Source organism: Palaemon carinicauda, chromosome 43 (genome assembly GCF_036898095.1).
Source record: "Palaemon carinicauda isolate YSFRI2023 chromosome 43, ASM3689809v2, whole genome shotgun sequence".
In the NCBI taxonomy this organism is placed as follows: Eukaryota; Metazoa; Arthropoda; class Malacostraca; order Decapoda; family Palaemonidae; genus Palaemon; species Palaemon carinicauda.
In genome coordinates this window covers 20484114-20503462 of record NC_090767.1, presented here as the reverse complement: position 1 = coordinate 20503462, position 19349 = coordinate 20484114, and the positions used below count along the sequence as shown (strand labels likewise).

The 19349-nt window shown below is 40.3% G+C and overlaps 1 protein-coding gene and 1 long non-coding RNA gene across 2 annotated transcripts; one reads left to right on the top strand and one right to left on the bottom strand.

Moving 5' to 3' along the window:
- Positions 1–6189: 6189 nt before the first annotated feature.
- LOC137633458 (uncharacterized) lies at positions 6190–8880 on the bottom strand. The gene is made up of 3 exons (XR_011042228.1): positions 8754–8880; positions 6676–6840; positions 6190–6406 (listed from the first exon to the last, which is right to left on the bottom strand). It is a non-coding gene; the product is annotated as an uncharacterized lncRNA (long non-coding RNA).
- An 8530-nt stretch (positions 8881–17410) lies between these two features.
- On the top strand, positions 17411–18091 carry LOC137633748 (acidic leucine-rich nuclear phosphoprotein 32 family member B-like). The gene is made up of 2 exons (XM_068365993.1): positions 17411–17519; positions 17772–18091. The coding sequence occupies exons 1-2, from the start codon at positions 17411–17413 to the stop codon at positions 18089–18091; spliced, it is 429 nt and encodes a 142-aa protein (XP_068222094.1).
- The last annotated feature ends 1258 nt before the right edge of the window (positions 18092–19349 follow it).

Sequence of the window (19349 nt, the reverse complement as noted above, 5' to 3'; positions counted from 1 at the left end):
AGGAATCGTAGGAAGAATAATCGTCTGAAAAATAGGAGCTCGCCGAGTCGTCCGTCTCAATGACGAGCCTCCTAGGGGTCCTTGGTCTGGATCTCGGGGTCAAGGGTTCCATAAAGTCCAGCGGAAGCGTAGCCAAGGGCGCCGGGGGTGAGCGGATAGAGGGCCGAGAGGCGAACCACCCTTCGAACTCCTCCTCATTCCTCACAGGTGACCTGAAGGGCATCCTAGGCGCCGGCCACACAATGGAGTCGAGATCGGATGAACACGTGGGCTGCCTTTCTTTGTCCCGACCAACCCCGGAACCCGCTGAACCTGAAAAACCTTGCCACGATGTGGGTGTAGGAGCCGATTTGGGATTCCCCCACACCGGGTCTTCACCTGAGACGGGTCCTGCGGGCACCAGACCATCATCTACAACACATACTTCCGTCACACTAGCAGACTCCCCACTCGTCTGCGTATGCCCCTTTTCCACAGATTCCCCAACATCAGACTCATGAGGAATGGCAATGGGCCGTTTCCCCGCAACGGACTTACATCGTCCCCTACTCTGGGTAGGGGAAGGAGAAGGAGAACCTCTTTCCGACTGCCCTGAGGGCGACGTACGCGGCAAGGAAAGGCCTGGCTTCTTCGGCGATTTCTTGGATGCCTTCTTCTTCTTTTTGGAGAACACGGTCCACTGCATCTCCGGCCAAGACTCGCACTCCTGGCACGTGGAGGAAGGTGAACACTTATTCCCCCGACACAAGGAGCACAGCGTGTGTGGGTCAACCTCAGGCTTAGAGAGCCAGGCTCCACAAGACTTACCAGCTTGGGGCCCGGGACAGCGACGCTGGGATTCCATAGCGGAAAGCGACACGCAAACGACACAAGAACACAAGGGAAAGGTGAGGGAGATAACACAGACACGTGATACACAAGGGAAGGAACACACGGGAACACATGGGAGCACAAGGAATGGAGAGCACAAAGGAACACGTGGAAACACAAGGGATGGAGAACACAAAGGAACACGTGGTACACAAGGTGATCGGACGGGATAAGAGAGAGAGAAAGAGCGGCGAGATGTTATTTACGCCGCGACCAGACGCTTACTGATGATCTAACAAGCGCAAACTCAAGCGCTGATCCCGGGTCGCCCCAGGGCGAGTATCCTTCTGCCCTGGAGCGCCCCGACAAGCTAACGGAGAGACGGGGAACTACGCAAAATTCTTAGTCGGTAGAATGAGGAGAATCCCAGATCCTCCTAAGAAAGTAGTTCGAGGTAAGTACTCCATGTTGGAACAAACTGTATCTGTAGTACCGGCTCAATGCTACAAGGAATAAAGATGGCAGCGATGGTGGGGCCATCTGAGTACTCAAACAGTAACGGAGGAAGGGAACCTTATTAACGGCTCCTCTTTTATTTTGCCACTTTTCCCCCTCGAAGCGTAAACGCTATGCGGGAAGCAGATTGCTATGTGGCGTGCCAAGAATACGTCCCCTGATATTATGCGATATCCTTAAAGGAAACTTTAAGGATATTCGCACCAGGAGTTCTGGAGACCTTAAGTTAAATTCTCTGGGAATATCACTGTAGTCAAATATACCCTGGGAAGCTACTTAAAGGAACCTTCCATTAGGACGACATGGCTATCTCACCCAAAAATAGATTTTGAGCGAACTGTTTTTTTTTAATCAAACAAACCTGAGACTTTTAACGAGAGGTTGATTTCTGCGACGTTGGAAGTCGGTCATTAAAATTCATAACGAGCTGGGGGTCCTTAGCTGGTGGGTGGTATAAGCCCAACCTGTTCAACAGTACAATTCAGAACCGTCTGTCTAAAACACCGCTGAACTAGAACTTTTATTAGCCTCTGTAGCCAATGAGAAGAAGGAGAGATGGCAAGAACTGATAACCAGCACAGATATGACTTAGAACAGTAAGAAAGCATGGAAAACAATCAGTAAACTGAATTTGAATAAGAACACCCAAAAGAGAATAGCTACAGCAACACCTAATGCAGGCGCAAAACAACTCTTACTTAATGGAATGCCATATGACAAAGAACGAAGATATCACAAAAGAATGAAGTACGAAATGAAACATGCCATGCGAGAGAATAACGAGATTAAACCACTCACTGTTGAAGAACTCCAGGAAGCCATGAAATACCATAAACCTGGAAAAGCTGCTGGTCTGGATGACATTACATTTGAGATAATGCTGCACTTTGGCAACAGGAATAAATCATGAGCATTAATACTTCTTAACAACTTTGCAAGAACGTTCAAGATCCCAAAACTATGGAGAGAAGCTAAAGTTGTGGCCTTGCTAAAACCTGAGAAAGACCCAATGATCCCTAAGAGTTATCGGCCAGTATCTCTCCTCTGCACCTTATATAAACTGTACGAACAGGTGACGATGGTCCGCCTACCTCCCACAGTCGAAGATCAACTGACACCAGAGCAGGCTGGCTTCCAGGCAGGAAGATCCTGCTGCTTTCAGGCACTTAGCCTCACTCAGTATATTGAGGATGGCTCTGAGCTTGGGAAAATCACAAAGGGTAATATTTTATGACCTAACAGCAGCCTATAACAATGTGAACCACAGGTGGCTTCTTTTAAAACTTGCCAAAGTTATTCACATGTACTTGAGACAACAGCAAAACTGAAGCTCTGCGGGCTGGTGAGTAGGGACCCGCTAATCCACTATGAGTAATATGGCGATTAACCTGGGTTGCAAGCAAACCTTCTTTAGATAGAGGCGCTCGCCCACACACCATGCTAGCCCTCGTTGGATGGGTGTGCAACAATGCGCATGACTTCTCTGTGAGACTAGTGTCTTTGCTAACACAGGCTGATGCATCATGAAGCAAGGTACTTATGCCCTCCTACCAGAGAAGGTATTTGCTCACAAGGAGAAGAATAAGGTTGTGCTGAACTAGAAGAAGGGCAGGTTTTCCCTCGTGAGAGGTCAAAACTCAGAGGCCCAGGTCCCAAAGGGCTTGGCCTCACAAAACTCTATGAGCTTTGTTGTGCCCAACGGTCACGATGTACGCAATAACCCTGAAGTGTTACAGCGTCATAGCTTACAAGACTCATAGATGACCCCAAACGGAAATTGCTCGTGAGACTCGTGCCTTGGGGGTACTATGGGAGACGCAAGCAAGCAATAAGCATCACCATCTTGTACCCTGGGGTACAACGGCAAGGGTCAGGAATTGCGAGCAGCCACCTAACCCCATTGCTGTTGAAAATTTATGCCATGCCGTTGGCCTCTTGGTGTAAGTCAGCATATTCTCGACGTAACCTAGACCGGAAAGAGCTGTGACGTAAACGATGCAAAGAAAAGCTGCGAGTTGACTGGAACAATCTCTGGCCACCATCAACATCTCTGCCGGCCATCAAGCCACTTGGCAGGATGCCCTACACCTGTTGGGTGTTCTTGTTGAGGCAACCTGTCAGCAAAGCCAGAAGGCAGAGAACTTGGCCATTAGTTGTGTGGGACAGTCATGGCGCAGCTCGGATGCTAACAGGGGTGACATGGCTGCCTCCAAACTTCACCTGCACCCGAGCGAGTCTACCCACGTACACCTCCTCGACCTGTCCCGAAGCCTGCATCTGTGGAAGTGGGCCTGTCATCAATGCGCATCCCGGATAGGTCTCCTCAATTCCAGAGGAGGTACTGTACTTGGTGCGAGAAACCAGGGCACATCGTGAATGAGTGTCGCAGACGGCTCAACCTGTGCTTGCCCTGTGGCTCGGCTAACCACCATGTCGCGCAGTGTGAGCAATAGGTCACCCGTATAGAAGTCAGCTATCACCTGCAGCTCTGAGAAGGAAACCCCTTCCGTCCAGACTCCTTCTAGGTGGAGGGAAATACATGTGAATGCTACTCCTGCCCTCAGTGTAAATCCAACAAACATTGATAGAAGGTCGTGGCCTTCTTTGGTTATTGATGGTGTTCCATCCGCAAAGAAGGTACTAAAGATTTAACTGATGCTAGAACCCCCAGGACTTCTGCTACGCCACCTGCGGAAAGAGTAGTAGACATAAGAAGTTTTCTCGTTGCACAGGTCTCAATAGAGAATATTATTTTGAAAAAGAAAAGCGGGAATTATGGGACTTTGGACTCGCATGGGTAAGCGAGGGAAAATTTAGTTGTGTTAGATGCCTTTTTAAAATAATGTGGTTGACATGTTGACATTGTTTACTCCATTTTGGCAAACAATGTAGGTGGCATGTTGACATTCTGTTTACTGTAGTCCTTAAGGCAGACAGTGTTTGCATCCTGAGATGTATTGATATGCAAAGCCCATAGACAAGAGAGCATATAACTAAGATGTGCCAACTGTGACAACCTCATCAAAGGTTATATTGTCTTACTGTTAGAAAGAGTGTCTTTTGTGTTACTTAATTTTCAGTAACTATTATTTTTTTTCAAATTAGTAAACAACTTTTATCTATTTATCTTTTCTCATTTTGAAATAAAATCAAGGGATGGGGCCCAGTGACCCATTCTTTCTTGATTGTTTCCCTTTTGCGCAGATCTGGGGGCATTCCCCCATATCTTTCATGTAGTGTGAAGTTAGTGTGTGGTCGACACTCTGACACTAAATAGTCTGCGTGCTACTCCCGGCCACAGTCTGCAAATTACTACATCGCCGTCTAGCTCCAAGAAGCTATGCTCTGAAGAACAAGAGCGAGGCAAGGACGAATCGAGCACACACTTGTGGAAGCACCCGCAAGGACGCCTTTCCCAGGGATGAGATAGCTGCCTGATACCTCCTAGTGGGGAAGGATGTCTTTACCACGAACGGGAAGGATGCCCGACACATGGAGGTGGACCTCCAAGCAGTGCTCTCTACTTCCCGTCAACGAGCTTAAGCTCAAGTTGAAGGTCGGCATCGAGCGATGCCTGAGAAACGTACCCTGGGTTAGTTTCTGGGATAACCCCAAAAGTATCCCCCAACTGGTAGCCCTGAAGGGAACCAGTCTGCAACTGCTCTCGTTCTTACGCCAGAGCTGCAGGAAAGAAAGCGAACAAAAAGCAGAAAGAGCTGCAGCTAAGGGCACAAGAACTCTATCAGTGCATTACCTCCAGAGCCTCGGAGGGGAACACAGTGGTTAACCCGTGGGGAGACTGTGTGCGCTGCTACTATGCCTCCAATTGTATTACTCTAGGAAGCCATTCCTTAAACAGGGAGACCCGAATGCCTGAAGGAAGGCAGGAGTTGCCGCAGGTGGCAACAAGAGATACTCTCCCGGTGGAGGGCACCGCTGCTTCACTAAAAGCTATAGTACTGTATCCACACCTAAGGGAAGTCCAGGGTCAATTGATCAAGTCAAAGGCCAGTTTATTAAGGTTAACGAGAGAGACACGGAACGTCTACTTTCTACCGAGCCAAAATTAAGTTGTTGTACACTGTAATATTACCAGTATGGGCGTGAGAGGGGTAGCTGGTCTGCCACACCCTGCTGACTAGTAGTGGGTAGTTGCACCTCGTTACAATTCTTATGGCTGATTTCAGCTGCTTTTAAAATACATCGCCACTATAAAGAGCAAAAGGGTTTGTATATAGTTGTATATAGGGCAGGAACAATTATGAAATAAAGTACAGTACAGAAGTAACTCGGTTTAGGAGTAACTTTGAATACGAGTCTACAAACTCAACTTGGTTTATGGGAATTGTATCGATCTGTGAGCAAACATTTCAAACCGTATGGGCATGTTTTGTGGATAAACAATGAGAAGACTAAAATGAAAGCAGTCAAACGGTGCCCATACACCATCCATGCAGTGTTCACCTTCTTCTTACTCCATGTTCATGACGTTTTAAAGTAAGAGCAAAAATAATCGTCTCTAAAAAGGTTCCTTATAAAAATTGAATGAGAAGAAAAAAGGATAAATCAAATGATTCAGTAAGTGATAGTGAAGGTCATTCTCATCTCCCACCAACCAAAGGTACGGAAGTGTGAGTTAATTTGTCAGCTATTTTTACTTTTCATTGTGATTTCTAATCTTTTACTTATTTCTGACGATAGGGGTTATAAATTGTCATTAATTTACATTACGAAACCTTTAAATCTGATGACATAAGTTTATTTATGTGAATTTTCTTTATTTTTTATGGGAAAACTTGTAAACCAAGATACTGTACGACTGCATTGCTTCAAACTGAAGTTTTGTACACAACTCACCGGAAGAATTTTTCATCATTCTTGACATTTCCCGAATTGAGTCTATGCAAGATCTTTTATGTCATTCTTGGTGTTGATACTTAGTTCCCGTAGCCTTCCATCTTGATTCAGCAGGGAGAGCTTTTCTCTTCCTTACTGTCAAAGATTCTTACTACATTCAGCACATAAAAATTCATTTGTGCGGTCTCTAGCTTTCGAAACATCTGCCAGCAGGATTATCTTTCTGAAATGACCGAATTGAAAATGGACGAATCACGTTGCATTACAAACTTACAGTACAGTAATTAAACTGTATACAGTATACACTGTATAGAGTTATAAAAGGTTAAACAATTCAAAGTCAAGATACACTACATTCCAATCAAAATTAAAAAAACTGTTATTTGAATTCAGAACATTCAAGCTATTTCTATATGGATCACCAATATTGAGAGCCTTAGGTCTAATTTCATTACAAATATTGAATAGTTTAGCATATACAGTTGACTTTACTTTTGGTCCCAATTGAAGAGGATGTACTAAAACACGCGGCAGAGCAGATGGTGACTCACGAACGTATACAGGTGCGGCAGTGTGCTCGTGCAGCCTTAACCAGAGGAAAAGCTGTTGTTGAGAATTTGCACACGTTGGCATCCAAATTCAGCCAACCTGCATGACCTGAAAGCATAGTTAATGGTATTATTAACTAGATTAATCTCTGGAGGAAATTCAAACCTGATAAAAATGTCAAAATCTTCAAGATATTTGTGGTTTTTTTTTTAACTATGCAAAACTGAATCCTTTGATAAGAGTATGATTTCAGTGTAGATGGAACTCGGCTTTAAAGAATTCATAATGGGGTTCGTAATGAATGCACTGGCGGGTGGCTGGAGAGCCTGTCCCCTCGCCAGCACACTGCACAGACGCTTCCGACCTTCGCCTTTGCCTTGAGGAGTGGGCTCAGGGTTGTATTATTAGGAAAAATAAGAATCACTTTAAACATTTCTAATTATTCCTTCACAGATACAGATCCAAACCCTAGCTCCTTTAAGGAGAGAAAGTTCCTATAATCAAGTCGACTTGTATCTAAATACCAGGATGTCCAAAGACTTTGACCAAGGGAGATGTTTATTAAGTCTTGGCTTTTCTTTTTCATCCAATCAGAATCGGATGTTTCCAAAATTTAAAAACAGGGTAATGGGAGCACCAAGCGTGGTTTGGAGATGCTCATTCTAATCCACCGAGACGAGAAAATGGGAACACATCACTGCAAGAGTGAGGATACTTGTAAATCGTTTTATAATTCGACTAATTCGAAAATTGTAAGGATTGTGAAGTTTACCGAGAGTAATAACTTTACAGCTTATTTGTATAAGATAGGACTCCAGGTGGATTATTCTGGTGCTTATTCAAAGTATTGTTTTGGTGAAATGCGTTATAACTATGATGAAAAATCAACGAACAACGGCAAATCCACGTTTTATGGCGGTGTTATAATACAGTAGCTCGTGCCACGATTCCAGGAATTGTTGCCCGTCCCAACACCATAAACGCCTCATTCCTTCTTCTTCGCTAATTGCCGGGTCATCTCACCCACAACAAAAAGGAAGTTGACCAACAGAAAGATCATACATGAAGATTGCGAATTCAATGACTTTGAGTAATGTAAGTACAGTATATACATCTATATTTATGTTAATGTAGTTCATTGGGACAAATGTAAATTTACTTTTGACTTGTGAAATGGATTTCCTTTTACACAATATGATTGTGTTACCTCGCTAAGAGTTAAATGGGTTGCAAATCAAACACAGGGTAGGCTAAGAATACGGCAGTCTAGCCGTTAGGTAAGGACACGGCTTGTAGGTTAGGTTAAGTAGGGATGTTTAGGTCAGGTGGTGTTCTTGAGTAGAGGTTTTGCAGAACAACGGACAGGGGTTTTTGTAATGCGACGGCGATGTCTTACGAATCACTAGGAAAAAATAAGGAAATTTCAATTTCATCATCATTATTAAAGGAGGAAATTAACCAGCCTCATGAATCAAGCTGGTCTCTTCAGAACTGGTCAAAAGGCAGTTTGGGGAGGTAACGTATGTATAATGTGTGGACAGAGAACGGTGAATGGATATATATTTACCAAGTTTACGAAAGAGTTGAAAATAAGTGTAGGGCACGGCCATCATCACACATAGAAGTGGCCGCTATTATAAATAGAGATGGCCACTATCATATAAACAGGTGACTGCTACCATACATACATGTGGCTGCTATCATAAATACAGATGGCCGCTATCATACATACAGGTGTCTGCTACAATACATACAGGTGGCTGCTTTCATACATACAGGTAGCCACTATCATAGATTCAAGTGGCCGTTATTATAAATACAGGTGTCTGCTATCATACAAATGATCAAAAGATATTACGTAAAAACAACTAATTTACGAAATAACCTTTTGAAGGAATTCGTCTTCATACGATAGACAAGTGTCTACTCTAAGCCTTATGGCAGTTGCCATAAATGTTTGCCGTGACACGGCTAAATAATTAATACAATTGCGAAATTATTAGAGTTTAGGTAGTCCGTACCATTATGAAATATTTGTGTTCAACGTGGATAAAATAGAGCTGATATATATTAAAAAAAAATAACTTAATCGTGGTTTCCTAGACTTCTAACTTCTCAAGACTTCCATCGTCTCAAATGTAAACAAACATTGTTCTTCCTCTTCTTTAGTTTTTCTTCAGAGATGGAACTGTAGAAGACACAATATTACTAAGAAAACGATATTAATAAAAGCCTTATTATTATCATTATTATTATTATTATTATTATTATTATTATTATTATTATTATTATTATTATTATTATTCCTGGTTCCTTATTGCTCACTCCGCAAAATAAGTTTATAAATAGGTGCAAAGCTTCTAAACTTATTCTTATTATTCTTATTAAGTTTATATTGCCTGTGCCTTAAATAAATCAATACCATAATGGGATTCTCAATCTTTACTTTTATTCCCTTCTACCTTGAAATTAGATAGGATAACACCTTGCTTTAGTTTTGGCAACCCATTGTGATCAGTTTGGACTTCTTAAATTCTTCTTTTATTTGCATTGTTTATTGTTTTTATCATCTCTTATCTCCCTGGTCTTCCTTTTCTTATATAAAGTTATACTATCTTTCACCAGTATTTGTACTTCTTTCTTCTTATGATTGTATTTTTCTTCTAATTCTGTTTTAACCTAATATCTTTTTCATTTCTCTTTTTTTCTATAAAGTTCCTTTCTTTCCTTAATTTTTCTCCTTATTTCCTCAGTTACCCAAGGTTGTTTTTTGGTCTTCCCTTCATTCGTTACCCTTCTCCTATATGTTTTAGCCAAATGTTCTTGTTTCATTTCTGCCATTATTATGTTTAGCTCTTCAATGTTTTTTACATCCTTGCTGACAAGTTTTCTCTCTATAGAGTTCACATATTCGTCTATATCTTTTGCGTCACTGCTATAATATGTAATTTCTTCCCACTTCCCTTTATTGCAATTATTTTCTCTATTTGTTTTTACTTCCAATTCTACTGTTATTAAGTTGTGATCTGATATGTCTAATACTGTTTTATCTTCATCTATTTCCATACATTTAAATTGTTTATATAGCATATTATTTGCAAGAACAAAATCAATAGCACTATGCTGATCTTGTCTATTCCACGTGTATAGTCCTGAGCACCTTTCATCTCCATTTAATAGTGTTAGGTTGTGGTTACCCATCCAATCTAGCACCATTTCCCCATTTCTGTCTACTTGTTGGTGTCCCAGAAATCCCACGTGGCCGTTAAAATCCCCCATAACTAGCAAAGGAGTTGTTTCTCCTGCTTTCTGTATTAATTTTTCACATTCCACTTTCAATTCTTGATCTCTTTTTCTATCTTCTTCTGTATTTCCTGCTGCGAAATATACTAGTATTATCAAAAATGCTAAGTTGTGGATTTTGCATTGTACCATTATTATATCACTATGTTTTGTTTCTATTTCCTCTGCTTCAGTGATATTATTGTTTTTAAAAATTAACATTAACCCACCACCCTTTTTGTCTTTAAAATCCCTTCTTTTTTCTATTTTTAACAGACCTTTACTTAGCTGTATTTCATCTATCTTTCGGTGCGTTTCTGTCAAACAAAATATATGAATTTTATTTGTGTTCATCTCGTTTTCTACTTCTATTAATGTCTGCTTAGTTAGTGCTTGGATATTTACCAGGCATATTTCTATACATTGGCTAACTTTTTTGTCTAAATTTATACATTTTCTACTTCGTTTGCTTCTTGACGAAAATTGTCGTTTCTTACTAGTTCTCCTCTCTTTATGTACCATCCCTGCTCTCCATTTTCTTTTTTCTCTCTCTCAATTCCTCTAGCAACTTCCTTTCTTTTTCCCTTTCCCTGAAAGTGAGGTCAGGTGAAATGAAAAATAGTCTCAACTCCTCTTTTGTTGATTTCCTGAGGTGTTTCCCCCTTGCAATTACTCCCCATTTTTCCTTGGTGGTTTTAAGCTTAAAGAGCAAGGGCCTTGATTTTTGTCTTTGTCCCTGTCCCTCTCTCTCTCTCTCTCTCTCTCTCTCTCTCTCTCTCTCTCTCTCTCTCTCTCTCTCTCTCTCTCTCTCTCTCTCTCTCTCTTCCCTTGGTTTGCCTAACCTACCCACTTCTTCAATTTCCACATCATTCATTCCTAACTCGACATTAATCAAACTCCCACATATATCAAAATCATCTTTCAGCTTTTCATTACTATCAACTTTTGTACTTTCTTTTATGTTGAAAATCACTATATTGTTTTTCTTTTTCTCCTTTTCCCTTATTTCTATCATCTCTGCCCTGACTTCCTCCCTAACTTCTTCTCTTGTCAGCTGACCTGTTCCTATCATATTATTATCCACTAAAGCCCTGATCTCCTTTTTTAACTTATCTACCGTATCCTGCAGCCCTATGAAATTATCCCTGAGTTCATCATACTGTTTCCTAAGTTTCTTGTTTTTTGCCTTCAAGTTTTTGAAACTCCCCCGGCATCTACTACAAAACCATCGGACATGTTTAGATTCGCTAATTCTCCTAAATTCACTTCTGTCTAGTTGTCCACAGCCTCTATATGGAACCATACATCACACAAATCCCATTCTATCGCTTCTTGGTTCGATCTTACCCCTTTTTTGCACCATCTGCGGTCCTTTGGACCAGCCATGGTTCCTCTCCTTTTCCCCCTTTCACTTCCTTCTTTCTCACACTCACACCCATTGCACCTTTCACTGATTCTCTCTTAGACACCATGATTAATATCTTTTGAGCTTGGTTATGTTATGTTATTCTAGCGGCTTTATAATTATCAGAACACACAATCACTTACGAACACCTGTCACAAGAGTTCTCGTCTATGAAATGTTCGATTTGTCTTGATGTCGGCGACTTCGTTTGTAATAAATCTAATGGTTGTTATATTAAGTAAAATAACATAAAATGTTATAAAACCTAACTTAACATAACAAAATTTAGGCTTTTAGTGTAGGCCTATGAGTGCTTATAATAAGCCTAAAAAGTTCAATTTGATAACTAATTATAAGAAGTCGAAGTTATATAATAAGACATTCGAACACGAAAAAGATTTATTTAGCGAATATTGTAAATTAAGAATTTCATTTGTAAAACTAGACCTACGCCATTGTTTTTTTGTAAATTTTCTCTAATATTTGAACAAAATTAACATAAATTTGTAAGATTTCTCTTGACCTGAGAAAATATTTATGTATCTGGCAGTTAGTAAACTGTAGCTGGTCGCAGCCAAGGCCAGATGAGACATGTAGGTGTAGCAACCTCATCCCTCGTTCTGTGTCTAAGATTATTATACATTTGGCAACAAGTTTCGATGAGGACGAGCTGTGATTGGCTGAATTGAAATGGAGTTCTGTGATTGGTTGATTCGAAATGGGTGGAGGGTATAAATAGGAGGAGCCAACCAGTTGGCACTCAGTTGAGGGGGAGGGGAGGGTGGGGTAACAAGGGGAAGGGAAAGGGGACTGGGGATAAGGGGAGGAGGGGATAGGGGCTGGGGGAGGGATGGGACAGGGTGGGAGGGTTGGGGATGGGGCAGCGGGTTAGGGTAGGGTGGGGGGTTAGGGGGGGAATGGGTGGGGGGTAGGGTAGGTGGGAATGGGTAGGGGTTAGGGTTGGGCTGGGGGAGGGATGAGGGTGAGGGTTGGGGCTTAGGGTAGGGTGGGAATGGGTTGGGGGGTAGGGTAGGGTGGGAATGGGTTAGGCCAGGGGAATGGGTTAGGCCAGGGGAATGGGTTGGACTGGGGGAGGGTTGGGGTTAGGCCAGGGGAATGGGGGTGGGTTGGGGTTAGGCTAGGGTGGGAAGGGGTTGGGCTGGGGTAGGGTGGCACAGGTCTATGGGCTTGGGTGGGGTTAAAGTGGGTGGAGGTAATGTACAATTGGGTAGTGTGTGGTTATGGGCAAGGTTGGTATGTGTTGGGGCTCTGAGGTTAGGGATATGATCAATGGCCCAGGGAAGACCAGGCAATGGCTCCTGATGAGTCAGCAGGTAAAACAACAGGCTCCACCAGACACCATATCCTTACCTCACAAGGATGGTGAGGTTGCAGACACCACAAGAAACAACTAAGCAAAGAAATTGATTATTAAAGTCAAGTTAAGATCTATAAGTTTATCATTTAGTTTATAATAAAACATAATAAACTCCAATTGGGAACTCAATTTATGATTTGACAAATCTCGTCTTTCGTTTTAGATGATCTCAGCCTTAAGATAAGGGGTGAGGGGGAGGGAGGGACACATTGTTGCAACCATTTCTTCAGTATTTGCGTTCGTTATGTGTTCAAGTTTGACTTCATTTGGACAAGTATTTATAATACCAGTTGTTCCCGGTACATATGTGATTAGATTTAACAAAACACCTTATCTATAATCATTAAGAATTACCAGACTCACTTAATGTTCCAATCGTTTCATATAAATTTAACAAATGAAGACGAAGTCAAATCACTTCGAGCATTCGTTCGAGTTACGATTTGACACAAGTGTAGCAACAATAGTGTTCTATTTGCGTTCGTATGTCCTCGATTTTGACTTGAATTGAACATAAGTGATTCCACATATATTATTTGCGGTATAACTATCATTGAATTCATCAAAAGACTTCCATAATTATATTTAATCATTACAAGCCTTTATTTGTGTTGTATTTGTAATAAATAAATATTATATATGAAGACGAAGTCAAATCCCTTTGAACGTTCGAACCCATCAGCCTTGAATTACAGACGAGAGAAATCTTAATCTTAATTTCATCATCATCTGTTTTACAACTTTAAAGGAAAATGTCATTGGGAACAACAACATAAGAAACAACTACCTAAGACAAACAACACTGAAACAACAGGAATTAAGATATCAAGGAAAACAACAGTGAAAGTTTTATTCACACCAAGAAAAACAACATTAGAAGGAACAACAGAGAAAACAACACCGATGGAAACAACGACAACATTAAGAGCAATAATTCCAAGAGCAAGAACAGTAGCAACAACATCAAGAACAACAACAGTAGCAACAACTTAAAAAACAACAACAGTAGCAACAAAAAACAACAACAGTAGCAACAACAACATGGAACAATAAAAACACAGAACAACAACAGTAGCAACAACATAAAAAACAACAACAGTAGCAGCAACAACATGGAACAATAAAAACACAGAACAACAACAGTAGCTACAACATAAAGAACAACAACACAGAACAACAACAGTAGTAACAATAGAAAGAACAACACAGAACAACAACATAATGAACAACAACACAGAATGACAACATAAAGAACAACAACACAGAACAACAACAGTAGCAACAAAATAAAGAACAACAGCACAGAACAACAACAGTAGTAACAATAGAAAGAACAACACAGAACAACAACAGTAGCAACAGCATAAAGAACAACAACAGTAGCAACAATATAAAGAACAACAACACAGAACAACAACAGTAGCAACAACACAGAACAACAACATAAAGAACAACAACAGTAGCAGTAACATAAAGAACAACAACACAGAACAACAACAGTAGCAACAACATAAAGAACAACCACATAAAGAACAACAACACAGAACAACAACAGTAGCAACAACATGAAGAACAACTAACGATTTTACCAAAATCTGATGAATTTCTTTTTTTCAAAATGAATCAGCTTATAGATTCTCCAAATGAAATAGGCCTATGTGACATAATTTAATTAATCGAATCTGACAATTTTTTATGCATTTGTAATTTGGCTTTTTCAAATTCATTCGTCATTTTTTGCTAATTGTAAAAGAAGATGGTATTTTCAAAATAGTGTCACGAGCGAAAATTCATTGAAATATCCTTAAATACCATAATGATTATATATATATATATATATATATATATATATATATATATATATATATATATATATATATATATATATATATATATATATATATATATAATGGCATTTAAAATCGAATTCTACTGTGGGAATGCATATACACTGGAATTCATTTATGATAACAGCTTCTGGCTGGACAGAAATTCGAACCTATGCCTCTTAGCCGAAACTAGGCTTACGAGGACTCTACCAACCGGGCTCTCTCTCTCTCTCTCTCTCTCTCTCTCTCTCTCTCTCTCTGAGTACGTGTGATGTTGTGGGTATATCAAAATGATTGAATATATCAGTTATTTCTCCCTTTCTCCGTCCTTCCTTATTCCAGATATGTTAAAAATAAACTTTTACTACACATGACAAAGGCACCAAGCCCTACTAAAAGGAGGAGAGAGAGAGAGAGAGAGAGAGAGAGAGAAGAGAGAGAGAGAGAGAGAGAGAGAGAGAGAGAGAGAGAGAGAGAGCACTGCAACTGTGCAAATCACTTGATCAAGTTCATACGAAGAATAGTTAAATAAACATTGAAAAACTTATTTAAAGGGTTCACTATTCCATTTAATTTGATGGAAAAGTCTGTTTGAAATATCTAATCTAATCCGATAATAAACAAGATTCCCTAATAAGGGTAAATGAGTACACAGTCTTTCATATTGTATAATGACACTTTGTGTGTATCCAGTTACCTGGAGCAAACTGTTCTCGCCCTTACGATGTCAGACAGTAAGGGTGATTATTTCCGTTGCCTTTTTATAATTGTATACGTCTTTTTACTTTGCTCTCTCTCTCTCTCTCTCTCTCTCTCTCTCTCTCTCTCTCTCTCTCTCTCTCTCTCTTACATCTATGCAGTCCAACCTCTAGAAGTTTTACTTCATGTCGATTTCTGATTTGTCCAAATATGTTCATATTTCTTAAAAAATACCAAATAATGGTTATGAATAATAACATAATTACAAAAAGGAAGATATTCAGAAGATATATACGTCTACAATCAATATATGGAGAGAGAGAGAGAGAGAGAGAGAGAGAGAGAGAGAGAGAGAGAGAGAGAGAGAGAGAGAGAGAGAGAGAGAGAGGGGGGGGGGGTAGCTTTTCTCTTATACGAAGTGTGCATTTCCTTCAATGCCAGAAGGGCGTATGTGACAGTGGAAGGATTATCTTCTCTATTCCTTCGTCTTTAAGGTCGATGATAACTCATGAGTGGCTTCGATTTACTGCATATCGATAGGTCTCATTTCTCAGAAACTATTTGAAAATTATCATTTTGTAATAAATGTGAAAATGTTATAGACAATATTATGAAAATTATTAATAAATGACACATTATGAACAATATAAAAATGCTTATATTTCAGAAAACGAATAACTCGAGTGACAGATGAGCAGCGTTGCCAAATTTCCTCCTGACAATATTATTTCCCTTACTAATATTGAGACTGTATTAGACATTTACATTTGGCAACAAGCGAGACTAATAAAAATCTACGTTTTATCATTGCAGAGAACATTGGAATATAACTCTCTCTCTCTCTCTCTCTCTCTCTCTCTCTCTCTCTCTCTCTCTCTCTCTCTCTCTCTCTCTCTCTCTCTCTCTCTCCGACATTGAAGTAACTCTACCGATTTGCCTATTATCTTTATATGTTTATAATTCTCTTTTCATAATAATTTAACATTTTCGGAATAGATCGTAGGACGATTGAGAACGTATTTCTAATATTTAGGAATAGAAAGAAGAAGAAGAAGAAGAAGAAGAAGAAGAAGAAGAAGAAGAAGAAGAAGACGAATTCTAAAGAGATTTGCAAGGAAGATGAACAATATTGTCCGGGAATAAACGGAGATGAAATATGACGAGAATGCTTGCTCTCTCTCTCTCTCTCTCTCTCTCTCTCCTCTCTCTCTCTCTCTCTCTCTCTCTCTCTCTCTCTCTCTCTCTTACACCGGCCATTAGAATATGATAGAATTTTCCATAATTGGAGTGAAAACGAACGAAGAATTAAGGAATGAAATCCTCGGAAAAGAACAAAATTCATCTTCAGCGTTAAATTTCTCCCGTTTTCCTTCGGAGACACTTTGAAGATCCCTACGAGAGAGAGAGAGAGAGAGAGAGAGAGAGAGAGAGAGAGAGATTTGAGATTCCTCAATCTTCCGATTATTTCCATAATTGTTAACACGAATACAAAGAAAATTGATAGGGAAGGCGAACATTACATTTTGGGAATGAACGAAGATGAAATAAGAACGCTTCCAGAACGGTCTTCAGAGGGTGAGATTCGCCTCAGAAGCGTCTTAGCTGATAATAATGTTACGATTCGCACAGAAAGAAAACTATGAATAAATCTTTCTTATTGCTATGGTCTTTTTTTTAATTCCTTTCTGTATTACTTTATCTTGTGGATTCTCGGTTGTTCTATTCGTTTATGTATGTATGTATGTATGTATGTATAAGAAAGTTATTATACACTACTCTCTCTCTCTCTCTCTCTCTCTCTCTCTCTCTCTCTCTCTCTCTCTCTCTCTTCTTCACACCTGAAGACATTTGGACTCCAGTTGAAGCCAAAAGAAGAATTTCTTGGATACTAATAGACTCTCTCTCTCTCTCTCTCTCTCTCTCTCTCTCTCTCTCTCTCCTCAACTCGCTTTTTTCAAAAATAATGCTAAATTCAGGAAAGGTTTCGGTAATCATAGATATGGCTTCTCAAGTTTTCAAAGCATTCGGAGTGAATTTCGAAATGGAGGCAATGAAGAAAGCGGTAAGAATTCTCCTTAACGGAGGATGGCAATGGGTACATCGGTTTATCGAACCTGGTTAGGTGAGAATGTGAGAAAGGAAGAGCTTTTGCAGAATCTTCTCAAGGAAATCGGAGAAACTACCCAGGAAGAGGGTGAATTTCTTCCAGCTGAAGGAATGTTCCAAGAAGAGCTGGAAGATGGTGAATTTCTTCCAGCTGAAGGAGGGTTCCAGGAAGAGCTGGAAGATGGTGAATTTCTTCCAGCTGAAGGAGGGTTCCAGGAAGAGCTGGAAGATGGTGAATTTCTTTCAGCTGAAGGAGTGTTCCAGGAAGAGCTGGAAGATGAAATCGATCTTCTTGCTGGAGTACTCCAGGATGAACTGGAAGAGGAAATCGATCTTCCAGCTGAAGGAGTGTTCCAAGAAGAGCTGGAAGATGGTGAATTTCTTCCAGCTGAAGAAACTTTCCAGGAAGAACCGGAGGATGAAATCAATCTTCCTGCTGGAGAAGAGGTCCAGGATGAACTGGAAGATGAAATCGATCTTCCTGCTGGAGAAGAGGTCCAGGATGAACTGGAAGATGAAATCGATCTTCCAGTGGAAGAACAAGAAAAAGAGGCGGGTCTTCCTCAAAAAGGAGAAGAGGAGGATGCAGAAGAAGAGAATGAGGAGAAGGAGGAAGAAGAAAAAGTTCCTACTCTTGAACATCGGTCTGAAGACGATTAAAAAACAGAGAGAAGTGATAAAAAGCTATCAAATAAAAAGAGGAGAAAAAGAAAGCTCTCAAAGGAAGAGACCAGTAATGGTGAAGTCACTAAGGAAGAGATGAATAACAGAGAGGTATCAAAGAAAGATAAGAATAATAAAAAGCTCTCAAAGAGAGAGAGAGAGGAGGAGAAGAGAGCTCTCAAAGGCAGAAAGAAGAAATAGAAATCTCTCAAAGGAGTTGAGCAGTAATGAAGAGCTCTCAGAGAAAGAGGAGAGATTTGGTTCTGAGGACATCCTGGAGGTCAAAGAGCATCTAATACTAGAAGGATGGCACCTCAAAATAGAGGTCAAAGAGCATCTAATGCTAGAAGGATGGCACCTCAAAATAGAGGTCAAAGAACATCTAATGCTAGAAGGATGACACCTCAAAATAGAGGTCAAAGAACCTCTAATGCTAGAAGGATGACACCTCAAAATAGAGGTCAAAGACCATCTAATGCTAGAAGGATGACACCTCAAAATAGAGGTAAAAAAGCATCTAATGCTAGAAGGATGACACCTCAAAATACAGGTCAAAGAGCATCTAATGCTAGAAGGATGACACCTCAAAATAGAGGTCAAAGAGCATCTAATGCTAGAAGGATGACACCTCAAAATAGAGGTCAAAGAGCATCTAATGCTAGAAGGATGACTCCTCAAAATAGAGGTCAAAGAGTAGCTAATGCTAGAAGGATGACACCTCAAAATAGAGGTCAAAGAGTAGCTAATGCTAAAAGGATGGCACCTCAAAATAGAGGTCAAAGAGCATCTAATGCTTGAAGGATGGCACCTCAAAATAGAGGTCAAAGAGCATCTAATGCTAGAAGGATGACACCTCAAAATACAGGTCAAAGAGCATCTAATACTATAAGGATGACACCTCAAAATACAGGTAAAGAGCATCTAATGCTAGAAGGATGACACCTCAAAATAGAGGTCAAAGAACCTCTAATGCTAGAAGGATGACACCTCAAAATAAAGGTCAAAGAACCTCTAATGCTAGAAGGATGACACCTCAAAATAGAGGTCAAAGAACCTCTAATGCTAGAAGGATGACACCTTAAAATAGAGGTCAAAGAACCTCTAATGCTAGAAGGATGACACCTCAAAATAGGGGAAACTAAAGTTAAGATTCTCTTTAAGAAACTCTGGTAGGTTGTCAACCCTTTTTATTATCCCCAGGTTTTCTTGTTCCCTGAAGACTTCATCCATCATAGATAGATGCTGTCTATTTCTA